Raw genomic sequence first — 12,766 nt, forward strand, 5'->3', positions numbered from 1 at the left:
ACTAGGCCTGTGGGCCACAACTGCTGAGCCTGCGCTCTAGAGCCCACGAGCCACAGCTACTGAGCCCGCGTGCCACAACTGCTGAAGCCCACGTGCCTAGAGCCTGTGCTTCTTCACAAGAGACGCCACCGCAATGAAGCCTGCACACTGCAACGAAGACCCAACACAGCCAAAAATAAATAAATTAATTAATTAATTTTTTAAAAAATAAGAAAGAAATAACACAGAAAAGAAAATGTGCTTTTCCATATTATACCCAGATAAGTGAGGAAAACAAAGTACAGATGCAAAGAAAGGGTGGGGGAAACGTGAAAGGGCCAGAGCTAGGCAGTGAGGCACACCCCAGCGGTCCCTGCCACAGGCAGGTTGACTGCCCTGAATGGAAGTGTTTCAAGGCACAAGATCTCCACCTAGTGGTTATTTCCAGTATTACCACTGAGGGCACCGTGTTGCATTTTCACAACAGCAGGCACTGGGATCTGGCTTTTGACACCTGCCGTTTCAAATGAACCACAGTGCCAGGCACCCTCCATTAGCTAAAGGTCCTACTCTTGGGTGTACTCTAAATGCTGGTGAGGAGTGTCTAGAAATAAGAGAAGCAAGAAAGGAGATGCTCTGGCATACTTTCGGCCTCTTGGAATCCGTCCCTCGCTTATAGGCAGGTACAAGATGCCCCCAAAGGAGTAGGCAGCCCTCGGTCTCCTTCCACGGTCCTCTCCGATTCTGCCTCTACCCACACTCTGACCTTCCCTGTCTCCTCCTCCAACCATCTAAGTGTAGCCAAGTCTGGGGTCCTGATTGACCTGGGGTTGTGTTTGGTGAAACCCTAAATTATTTTCATTCATTGATCGCATTTACCTATTGGTCTCCTTCAAAAAACAATACCTATTGCTATTTTCCTATAGCTCCATGATCAGAGTTAAGAGGCAAGAGCTGAGTAAAACATTGTGAAGGAAGAATGAGGAGAGACACAGAAAGAAAGAGCGTGGGGAAGAGAAGAGGGAACATGGAGCCTGGATACGAGGACAGGGCTGACCAAGTGAGCCCACAGGGCAGCACGGAGGGCAGTGAGGCGAGGCTCTGGGGGGCCTGAGGCCCTGGGACCCACCCACTCAGCTCTCCACAGCAGGCCTCAGCTAGGAATGCCAGCTGGCAGAAGTCAGAGCTGCAGAAACCATAATTCATGGCCATTTTCATATCCACAGGAATAGGTTTTCATCAGTGGGGGAGCGAGGCCTCTGGTCGCAGGGGAGTTTCAGCAACCACAGAGCACCGACACGGGCACAGCTGCAGCCCCAGGAGAGCACAGCCAGGGCCCGCCGGAAGGAAACAGATTCCACTTTAAGCTCCTTCCAAATGATTACAAACAGGCCCGGTCAGTTATCTAGGGCTAATGAGGCCGAGGTCATAGTTCCGACCCCCGCGTGCTTCTTGCAGAAGCAAACATGGCTTTCCACCCACAGACCAACTCTGAATCCTGGCTGCAAGCTAGTGCCCAGCCCAGACACAGATGGCCCCTAGTCCTACCAGCCATCTGAACAATACGTGCCTCTGGTGGCTGGGAGGACCAAGTTAGGGGGCTGCAGAGTAGCCTGGTTCCCAGCCACGCCTTTTCACTAATTCCCTCACTCATTCATTCATTTATTCAGCACACCTAACAGGCCCAGTGTAAGGCATGCTAAGACATGGCCCTGCTGACAACTGAGGCCAATGGCTCCTAATCTGGGGGCAGGGTCACAGGTCTCCGGGTGCTGGGGATCATCCTGGGTCCTTCCCCTGTGTCTGCAGACAGCTCATAAAGTCAAGGGCAGAGTCACCAGTGAAGCCAACCAAGACAAAGCCTCTATTTAGTCCTCATCACTCTTCTGCCAAAACACAAGTGTTCTGGTGTGTTTTCCCTAAGCCCAAGGAATAGGGGCTAGGGAAGCCCCAAAACACAGATGAATGCTCCCAGTTCTGTAGCCTAAGCAGCCCAGCCCAGCTCCCTCACCTGGGGAAGCCGGAGGGCAGGCCCTCCCAGCCTGGGACCCCGCGTCTCCTGGAGAAGCTGAGGCCATTACCTGCGGCCAGCCCTGCCGCTCCCTCTGCCTCTCAGCCCATCTCCCACGCCCACGGCTTGGCTGCCTGACACCAGCCCGCGCCAGGCAGGAGGAGAAACCAAGAACTGCTGGGAAATCCTCATCATCTACGTTCCAAAGACAAAAAGAAACGAACTTTGGATTTCGTAGCTGTGGAAAAAACTGCCTGAGTGCTATTTATGTAGCACGATTTTCGTATGTACAAAGTTATAAAAGAATCTGTGTAGGTTTCATGGGTCTCATGTTCCTGTTACCTTTCGAAAGTACTGCAGCTTCTAAGAAAAGCACTCCTTGTTAAAAAACAAATTTTTTACTAAACGCTTTGGAGCACAGGGTCCAAGGAATACTTAAGTATGCCCAGGCAAACTTGTGGGCAGAGGTGCTTAAGAGGCTAGTGTTAGGTCCTGTCCTAGCTGGAAATCAAAACAAAACACGAAAACAAAAACTCCTGGTTGGATCAAATAATCTGGTGAACTGTGAGGCCGGGGAATATAGAGAAAGAACCCATTTTTACAGTTTGGTTTAGTTTGGGTTTTGAGAGCAGTGGGGAAATCAAGGGCCATGCATCACCCAGATGTTCTAGAACACCCCAGTGTGGAGAAAAACACAAAGATCTGAAAGCTGGGGTGACATTCTGAGGTGGCCTCAGGACAAGTGGGAAAAGCTTGGCAGGGAGAGAGGCAAGGGCTAACTTTCCCGGCCTAGAGAGAGCTTGGGAAGAACAGCTTCAGTTTGAGCAGTAAGTCTAACTCTTTTATTGCTACATAGATCAAGCTATTTAACTGCACATCTAAAACCGGTTAGCTGGTGGCAAGAAGATTCTCATTTAAGCCCAAAACGATCTGTGGGAGCCAGTGGTCCCTGAACCACGCGGGGTTGCCCATGGCCTGAGCGCCATCTAGTGGCCAAATAAACATCTTTCTCACGTTCCCATTCAAATATTCATGATGACCCTGGAAAAGATCAAGGTCAACATCACCACCAGACGTGAAGACTGATGAGGTCACAGGGATCTAAACTCTCCCTCAGGTGGTTGACAGCTGGCGCAGCTGTAGCCTCATGAAACAGCAGCTGTTGGAAAACAGTCAGAAGGTCTCTTTGTGCTGTACCAGCGTCTGTCCTTGGACTCAGAGACAGGAACGGCACCAGCCAGGAAACTGGAGAAGAGGTTCCGTCCATGCCAGGAGTTCTGATCCACGAGGAGCCTAGAACACCCTCTCTCCCACCCACTCCCATGATACACTGCCCCCACCTCCAATCTTTCTACCTCTACACACAGAAGAAGCACTGCATCCTGGGACCAGCAGTTCCCACAGTTGGGAGGGGGAGGGGCTGGGGCAGGAGGAGCCCACATGGCAGTGACTTCTGGAAGGGAGTTTTTGTGTATTCCACCAATTACAAGTATCAACGATGAAATCAGAATGACAGAAAGCAGCTAGATGTTAAAGCTGAGTGAGGGCACCTGGGAGTTCATTGTAGAATTCTTTACTTTCATGTATGTTTGAATTTTCTATAATTCAAAGGGTTTTTTTTTTTTTTAATGTTTCAGAGAATCTAGAAGGGATTGGTCAACTTCAAGAGTGCTAGGTGGAATCTTCCAGAAACTGGGCATGCTAACCTGTCCTCCAGATAAAGATCTGAGAAGATGGGTGGACAGAGACCCACACATCCTGTCTGTAGAAAGACACCAACACTGACCAGATCTTGTGAGAGTAAATAAAGGGGGAGGGGGAAAACAGAGGGCCAACCAGTATAGGGAAACAGGGAGGAAATAGCATCTGTAAGATTCAAGAGAGTGTTCACCTGAAATTCTCAGGAAACGATTTGGAATCCTGGGTAGAGTGCAAGAAGACATAGTTTTTGTGGAACAAAACAAAACTTGAGGGAGAGGACAAAGAGGAAAAGGAAAATATAAAAAGAAAGACAGAGGGAAAAGAAGGCATGACAAGAAACTAAAAATGCAATAGTCAATTTTAAACCACATGGGAAGCAGTAAAAAGCAGAATTGGTACAGTGGGAAGAAAAATCAGATTAGGGATGCAGAAAGCCAGTAGTAGCAATACTAAACAACAGACATTACTTTGGGGTTTATTATGTACCAGAATGTAACATTTATAATCTCACTGGATCCTCACAAGAACCTTACAAGGCTGGGACTGGTGGGAGGAGACTGGAGCAACTCTCTCAAGCTGCCTGGTTCCAGAGCTCCCCTCTTACCCCTCCCGCACCCTGCCTTCAGCTGCTCAGGTAAACAGTGTAAGAGTAAATGAAATCATCCCTCAACTCAGATTTAAGGATTCACTATGTCTCAGACAAAATTCAAGGAAAAGAGTCCTGCACCTAGGCAGATCAAAGGAATTTTTTAAACTGCAAGGAAAAAGAGACATTCCTACAAACAGCATCTAGTCAGAAAAAAAAAAAGACTACCTACAAAGGAATCAAATCAGTCTCAGAAAACACACCAAAATAAATTCAAAATAGATTAAATATTTAAATGTAAAAAATAGAGAGAAATATAACCTTGGGGTTTGCTGAAGGCCAAAAGCATGACATATGGAGCAGAAACCATACTTCCATTATTTAAATAAGAAATATTGAAAATAAACACAAGAAGTTAACTAGAAAGTTAAAAAGCAAACAACAAAATAAGTCTAAAGAGAGTTAACGAGTAAAAAGATGAGAGAATAAAAAAATTAGAAAATATTAGAATTAATATCTAAATCCAAAAGCAGATTCTTTGAAAAGTCCAATAAAGTAGGGAGAAAAAAAAAACTTCTAACAAGCCTAGTCAAGAAAAAAGAAAATTCAAACATATTTCATTAGAAATAAGAAAGTAGAGAGAATTGTTTAAATTATAAAAGATTACTCCACACAACACTATAAGTAAAAAAATTAGAAGACCTCAGTGTAATGAATGTTTTTCTAGGAAAATGTAGATTATCAAAATTAACTATAGTAAAAGTAACAAACTAAAAATACCAATGATCACAGGAGAAACTGAAAAGGTTTTAAAGAGCGAGTGCAACACCCACTCGAAAAGGGCACCCAGCCCATATGGTTTTATGGGTGAATTCTTTCAAACCCTCAAAAGACTATATTCTTATGATATATAAACTGTTCCAGATGTTAGAAAAGACTTTAAATCTTTCCAATTAATTTTACAGAGCCAGCATAGCCCAGATACCAAAACCTAAGAAGTAATAAGCAGACATACCAATTAAAGATAATAGAAAATCAAGAAATAGGCCCAAGAACACAGTTAGGAATTTAGTATGGGATAAAAGTGGCAATTCAAAACGCAGGGAAAAGATTATTCAATATATAGCATTGGTATCACCAAAGAACAATTTTGAAAAAAGTAATGTTAAACCCTTTCCTAATTCACTAAGGAAAAGATTAATATATTTGGCTATGTAAAATTTTTTCATTTCCACATGTTAAAAACTATTAAATGATAAAATAAGATTGACAAAAATTATTTACAACATATATGATGGGAGAAAATTAACCTCCACATACATACACAACTCTTAAAAAAAAATGAGAAAAAGACAAGCACACCATCAGAAATATAAACAAAAGCATGAATAGGCAATTTACAACAGAATAAATTTAAAAGTATATAAATATATATAATTTGTAAGTGTAAGATAATTATTAAAATATTTTAAAATTTACAGTGGTCAACTTTACCAGATATCAATGAAATAAAATTAAGGCAACAATGAAATTCACCCAACAAATTGACAAAGTTCTTTTTAAATACCATTATTTTGCATTTTGTTGATGAGGGTGCAGCAAAATAAGCTTGAGTGATTAGAGTGTAAATCAGTCCAGTCTTTTTGTAGGGTAATTTTGATATATACCAAAAGATTCAAAACGTTCAAATCTTTTTAAAATATTTATTTATTTTTTTACTTATTTATTTGGCTGGGCCAGAGCTTAGTTGTGGCATGTGGGATCTAGTTCCCTGACCAGGGATCGAACCTTGGGCCCCCTGCATCGGGAGCACGGAGTCTTAGCCACTGGACCACCAGGGAAGTCCCTAAAATGTTCAAATCTTTCAACACAGCAATTCCACTTGTAGGTATTTATGCAAAAGAAAAATCACGAATTACATAAAGATTCAGCTACAAAAATATTCAGTATCAAGTTAGCTGTTTATAACATGGAAAAATTAGAAAACACCTAACTATTCAACATTTAGCTAATGTGGACTATGGTGCAGTCACACGATGGAATGTGTGTATTCATTTAAAATTATATTGTAGAAGAATATTTAATAACATGAGTAAACATCTATGTTGTATTGCCAAGTGACAAAAAGCTATTTTCAAAACAATTGAAAATTGTTTCAAAGCAATGTTTTTCATGTACATACACACCGACAAACAGGTCCCAGAATATTAATATTTACCTCTTAGATGGGAGGGTAGGCTTATGGATAATTTTGTGAGTAAATTTTATATTGTTCTTTCAGACTGTCTCTTTTAAATTGTACAAAATGATCATGAACTACTTTTTCACAGGCCAATGAAAGCTATTTCAAAACAGAAGCTGCTAGAACACAGTCAACCAACCTAGAACCCAGTGGATGGTGTGGCCACAGCCACCAATATTATCATCTGCAGGAATAAATCCTCTCTATGCCATTCGGTGGTGTATCCCACCATCCGAAGTGGGCCCATCCTAAATGCAAACCCATCTCTCTCACTGGCCAGAGCCCTTCTCCCCGGGAAGTGGGCAGCAAAGACCTTATAATCTTCCCTTTTCTACAAACTCTCAAGACAGTAGGGGTGGAACAGGGGAGAGCATGGGGGGCCAGAGGGAAGCACAAAGGGGGAACGTACCTTCTATTTCTCCTCCAGAGGCAGAGATTTTCGACATACTCAGGTAGGTGGTGGCCACAATGTCATTGTGGGTGAGGCGGTCCCTAGAGCAAAGGGGCAGAAAGGGCGTGAACAGGGGAGGGGGATCGCAGGCCACAGCCCACCCAGGAAGGAAACGACCTCAGTTATACATCATTAGGGGTCCCAGTCTTCACACGGGGTATGTTATGGAGGCCTAGTAATCCTAGGCAAGAAGAGACTGGAAAGAAAGTGTGACTCAAGACTCCTCTAGGGGGGACCCAGTCCATGTCCCCCGCCATCAGCATCCCATCGGCCAGGCTGGAGGTCTGCGAGCACAGCTGCAGGTTGAAAGGGAGGAGACCTGAGGCAGGAGGCAGGGCAGGGGAGCAGGAGGCCGCTCAGGGAGCCAGACCCCCAGGCCCAGGAAGAGCAAGGCTCTAGGAGCCAAGACATACCCAGACCAAGGAGAAAACCAGATGACCAGGAAGAAACTATCTCCAAGGCCACAGTCTTAATTAGCTTATGATAGCTAATGCATAGCTCTTTTTTGTATCTGATTCTGAATGTGACAAAGCACTTTTAAACCCCCTTATCTCCAAGGATCCTCACAGCAGCCTTGAGGAACAGGTACTCTTACTAACATCTCTTTTGCATGGATGAAGAAACTGAGGCTCAGAGCCAGAAGGTCCTTGCCCGAGGTCAGCCTGGGAGGGAGGGGCAGAGCCAGAACTGAAACCCTGGTGTCCAGACTCCAGGTCCAGTGCTCGCGCCATGGCCCACGCGGCTTCTGTCTACAATACGAGGCCTGTCCTGCCTCCCAGAAGGCCTCTCCCCTCCCCAGCCAGCACAGGGGACCATGAGGAGAAGCTTGAGGACTGACTGTCTTGTGCAGACCCTTCCTCTGTGCCCCACACCTGCCCCCCTAACAATCATATACAGTAATAGCCAGCATTTATTGGACGCCTCCTGAGAGCCAAGCACTGTGCTAACACCGTCACGTGACTTGGCTCATTTAATCCTCATGTTGGCCCTATGAGGCAGGTTCTGCAATTAGCCCCAATTTCAGATGAAGAAGCTGAGGTAGGCAGGATGGGAAGGCTGGGATTTGAGCAGAATATGCCTGACACGGAAACCAGAGCTATGCTTGCAGCAACCAGCTGCTTCCTTACCAGGCTAGACCTAGAGTTCTCAATCCAGTGATTTTGACGCCAGGACATTTGGCAACGTCTGGAAACATTTTTGGTATGGAGGGGAGTGGTGTAGAGAGGCCATGTTTGTAGCCAAACATCCTACAATGCACAGGACAGTCACCCACTGCAAAGACTTTTCCGGTCCAAAGATGTCATAGTGCTGAGACTGAGAAACGCTGGATGGGGCAGGATCTATCTCCTTCCAGAAGATTCCCCACGTGCATCTTCCCTCCTCTTGGGGCCCAGTAGGCCCTCTCTCCCTGCTGTGCATCCTTTGGCCACAGGAGGCTTCAGGAGATGACACCCACGCGCCGCATTGTGAAAGACCCGCCTGGGCACGGCAATTTCATTTTTCTTTTAAATCTTAAAGCCATGAGATACCAGATCTCTGCTGCTCCGTTCCTTCCCCTCTGTATTTCCCAGGGAGGTGATTAAGCTTTAAAGTTTTCTCTCAGGGCGGGGGCTACATTAGGAAGAGTGAATTAATTGTCAGCACAGATCTGTATCCCTTTTCCTGGTGAATGACGTTAATATGAACTGGAAAGTATAAATTCCCTTAAACATTTTACAGTAAGATTATCAATACCAGATAATGGACAGTTGATGACACTTTTAAACTGCCTTCGTGACCAACCCCTAGAAAAGACCAGCCCTTGGAGAGGAATAGGATTTCTCACCTCTGGTCTTACCGGAATCTGGTGAGAAGGGAAAGAGAATGGGAGGAGAGAGATTTTGTGTCAGGTTTTTTTTTGGGGGGAGGGGGTAGTTTGGGGGGTTTTGTCTTTTAATGAAAGAAATTCTTTGGGAACTGAATGGAAGATTAAGTTACAGAGAAAAGGCCATATGGACCATATCGTATTTCTAGGATTCAGGTAATAACACAAGTTTATCTGAGTTTTCTGGGAAGAAAGCACTTTTCTGGATAGGAACTTGCAGCAACAGAATGCTTTCTGGCCAAGAGTTGGGTTTTGGGGCTTGGGGTTGCTTTTGGAAAATACAGCAAGTCTGAAAATAGACTCACAATAAAAATGCCACTTCAGCCTAAACCAGAGAGGCAACCACCAGATTCGGTAATGTGTTTGGATTGTACAGTATGCCAATGCCTCACACGGCTCACAAGGACTCGGGCGAGGCCGTCCCCAACACAGGGGACGCGGCACCCTTGTGCACGCACGCCCGCGTGCATCCCCTTACACTGCCACGCACAGGCACGCACCCAGCGCGCGCACGTGTGCACACACAGCAAGGTGAAGGATGGCCCTGTGGACGTAGAGCACATTGCCCCCAAACCACCTCCCACAGAGGGCCCCAGAGGCCTCTCCCTCCTCGTCCCCCTCGCACTCCCTTCCTCTCCTCTAATTCTCCCAAGCTGTCTTCTCTCGGGCTGGGGACCTGGCGCACACTTTAATGGCTCTGTGGCCTGGGGGTTTTCCCTAGTCTCTCATTATCCTCCTGGCTGGGGGTGCCATGGGCCTGAGACCAAAGGACAACACGCTGGGAACCGCACAGCCAAGACTTTTTGGGGGCAGAGAAAGGACAACTCTCTCTTTTGGGAAAGCCTGATGTAGGGAAGGTCCTGGAGATCGCGCGTGGGGACTCCTAACAGCCCTCGGGCGTGACAGAAGGCTCAACGCGGAGGGGTCGGCGCGGCCCGGTGGTTAAGCACACGGGCGGAGGGAGCACAGGCTTGTTCGAGCCTGGCCTCGGCTGCTTCCCAGCTGTCCCCTCGTGCAGGGTACTCAGTCTATTCAAACCTACTCCCTCATCTGCAAGGTCGGGCCGTGCCTGGAGTCAAGGTGAGCGTCAGGTGAAGTCGGGCTGTGCCTGGAGTCGAGGTGAGTGTCAGGTGAGACACGCGTGTAAAGTGCTCACTGGGAGGAGGGCCTGGAGCACATAGACGCTCAGCAAGGGTTAGATACTCATTTTCTAAGATGACCGTGTGGCTCTTGCCCTCCCCTGCTGCAAGCCGGCAGTGGCATCCCCTGCATGGGTAACCGGACCCACCTCCCCAGCCTGGAGACCCGTTTCATCCTACCAACACTTGGAGCATCACAGCCCACCCTCCTGGAAGCTCTGCTCTTTCCAGCTTCCATGCCTCTGCTTATGACCCTCTCTTCATTAGAATGCCTTCATCCTGAACTTCCCAAAACCCCACCTCCTCCAGGAAGCCTTCCTGGCCCCTCCTGGCCTCAGGGATCTCTGGTTCCTGGAGCTGTTCCAGCCCCGCCTGGCTGCCCTCGAGCAGGGCTGTAAGCTTACCAACAGCCCACACCCTCTCCTTCTCTGGCCTCTCCCAGAGGAAACTACCTCACCTGAAACAGACTCTCCCACTTCATGCAGACTGAACAAAAGGAAACCGAAGGACCAAGTGACCCCTGACAACAGCCACCTCTAAAGATCCCGGGACGCAGAACTCACCAGTCTATGACACGAATCCTCATTTTCTCACACATGGAGGGAAACTAAGGAGGGAAGAGAGATGGGTTGGGTGGGGTCCTTCTGAAGAAGCAGAAGTCCGGGATGCGGGCGGGAACTGGGTAGGTTGGGAGTCCAGGCCTCCTGGGGTGGGCTTATGGGGGTGAGGCTCACCATGGCAGGCACCGTGATGCTCTGGTTCCACTGAGGGTTGGCCGTCTTCTCCAGGATCTTGCTGCAGAGCTAGAAGACAGAGAGCACAGGTGGATGGAGCTTTGAGGGGACTCTGGGCTCCCTCGGAGACCACCACACCAGCCAGCAGCCATTCTCTGCCATGCTGGCCACCCTTTGGGCTGGGCAGAAGGCCCTGGGGGCCATGGAGCCTGGTGCAGTGGGCTCAGACACAGGGAATCTTTCTAGAGACAAAGCTCAATGGTAGGTCAGACCTAATGGGGCATGGGGTGGAGGGAGTTAAGAGGGATAGATTGTTTGACTGTCACAACCCTTCTTCCTTATCTCATACCTCTGGCTGGAAATTCTCCTCCCTCACCTCCCATTATGGCCATGACCCTAAATATGGGGCCCTGAGTCCAGACCAGCTTTCCCAGGAGTCCTAGAGTCTGAGACAATCCCCTTTGCCCATCAGCCCAGATCACCTGCCCCTTTGGAAGACTGTGAACCCAGGAGATTAGAGATGGAGGGAGGGGGAGAGGAAAGGGGAGCGGGAGGGCCAGGGCAGGGGGCCATGCACCTGCATCTGAGAGAGGAAAATTCAGTGAAGACACAAACCTCATAAGCCACAGTCTGCCTCCAGTCAGCCCTGCACATAAGACTGGGCTTTCCACGAACAAGAAACCTAGCAGAGGTGGAAACCAGATCCGAACCAGCGGCTCGTGTGTTCTACTCTGCCCTGGGAGTCCCCAGGGAGGCACCAGGTCCCTTAGCCAGCCCAGGGCATCCTGTACCCACACAGGGCAGCAGGTGAAGGCTCTGCTTCAGACATACAGATCCTGGAAGGTGTGTGTGTCCTACACATGGAAACAGTGAGCAGCCTTCCTCAGAGCATTTACTGTGGGCCCTGATTGTGTGAAGCATTTACATGCATTTTCTCATCTAATGAGCACCTGACCAGACTGGGGGCTTTGGGCCCTCCATCAAATGAGGGTGTGGCCTCCCTAGGGGCCAGGACTTGGTCTCCATCTCTGATCCACCCAGTACCAGCCCCTGTGCCCACCATCCCCTCCTCCCTGTGAGAAGAGCCCAGGCAAAGTCTGGGGGGCAGGGATGGGTGCCGGGATTTGGCCCTTGTGTGAGCAAAGAAAGGAGTAAGGAAAGAAGAGATCCGACAATCAGATGGAACAAAGTGGGACACACAGTTCTCAGGAATGGGTACACAAAGGGCTGTAAAGCACACAGAAAGATGCTTAATCTCCCTCATAATAGAAGAAACAAAAACAAAATGAATGAGATACCATGTCTCATCTATCAGATTCACAAAAATCTCTAAAGCCTGACAGCCCTCTCTTGGCAAGGCAATGGGGAAACTGCACGCCAGGATTTTGCTGGTGGGAAAAGAGAACAGCCCAACCCCTCCAAAGGGCAACTGGCCACTATCTTTCAAAATTACAAATGCAAATGCCCTCTGACCTACCAGTTCTACCTCTAGACAGTATCCTACAGAAAGACTTGCACGTGTGCAGAATAACACGTGTACGAGGTTATTCACTGCGGCATGGCTCCAACTAGGGAGGATGTGGAACAACCCACGTGTCCACCAACAGAGGACAGATTAGATAAAGTGTGATCCATCCACAGAATGGAGCACTATGTAGCCCTAGAAGAATGAAAGAGCTCTGTGATATGAAACAACTTCCAAGTTATATTATTAAGTGAAAAAAGCAAGGTGCAGAACAGTGAGTATCATGTGCAACCGTTTGTGTTAAAGGGGTAAAAGGTAAGAATTTGTGGTCAGATGTGTGCAGCATATGCATAATTAAGCCAGAATGATGCAAAATGATGGATGCATAAATGTATATGGTGTGCATAATGAATGTATTACCTAATTCAAAACTTAGATGAACAAAAGTTTAAAATAGGAAGGAAGGAAGGGAGGGACGACTCTTTAATCAGACACAGCTGAGAGACCCTGGCAACATCACTCCTCAGCTCCCTGGGCAAGGCGGCACAGGTTGTCCCCACCCTCCCCCAGCCCTGCCACAGGTAGTCGAAGGCC

The 12,766-nt window shown here is 47.6% G+C and overlaps 1 protein-coding gene across 23 annotated transcripts in view; it reads right to left on the bottom strand.

Moving 5' to 3' along the window:
* Positions 1–12,766, bottom strand: part of DYSF (dysferlin) — a 231,860-nt gene that overhangs the window by 131,458 nt on the left and 87,636 nt on the right. For all 23 annotated transcript variants that reach the window (XM_082425965.1, XM_082425961.1, XM_082425948.1 and 20 more), the window contains 3 exons: positions 10,708–10,776; positions 10,537–10,580; positions 6,929–7,011 (listed from right to left, as the gene is read on the bottom strand). In XM_082425965.1, coding sequence (XP_082282091.1) covers positions 6,929–7,011; positions 10,537–10,580; positions 10,708–10,776 — 196 coding nt within the window. The remainder of the gene's footprint in view (positions 1–6,928; positions 7,012–10,536; positions 10,581–10,707; positions 10,777–12,766) is intronic.

This window comes from Balaenoptera physalus, assembly GCF_965194825.1.
Source record: "Balaenoptera physalus genome assembly, chromosome: 15".
Lineage (NCBI taxonomy): Eukaryota > Metazoa > Chordata > Mammalia > Artiodactyla > Balaenopteridae > Balaenoptera > Balaenoptera physalus.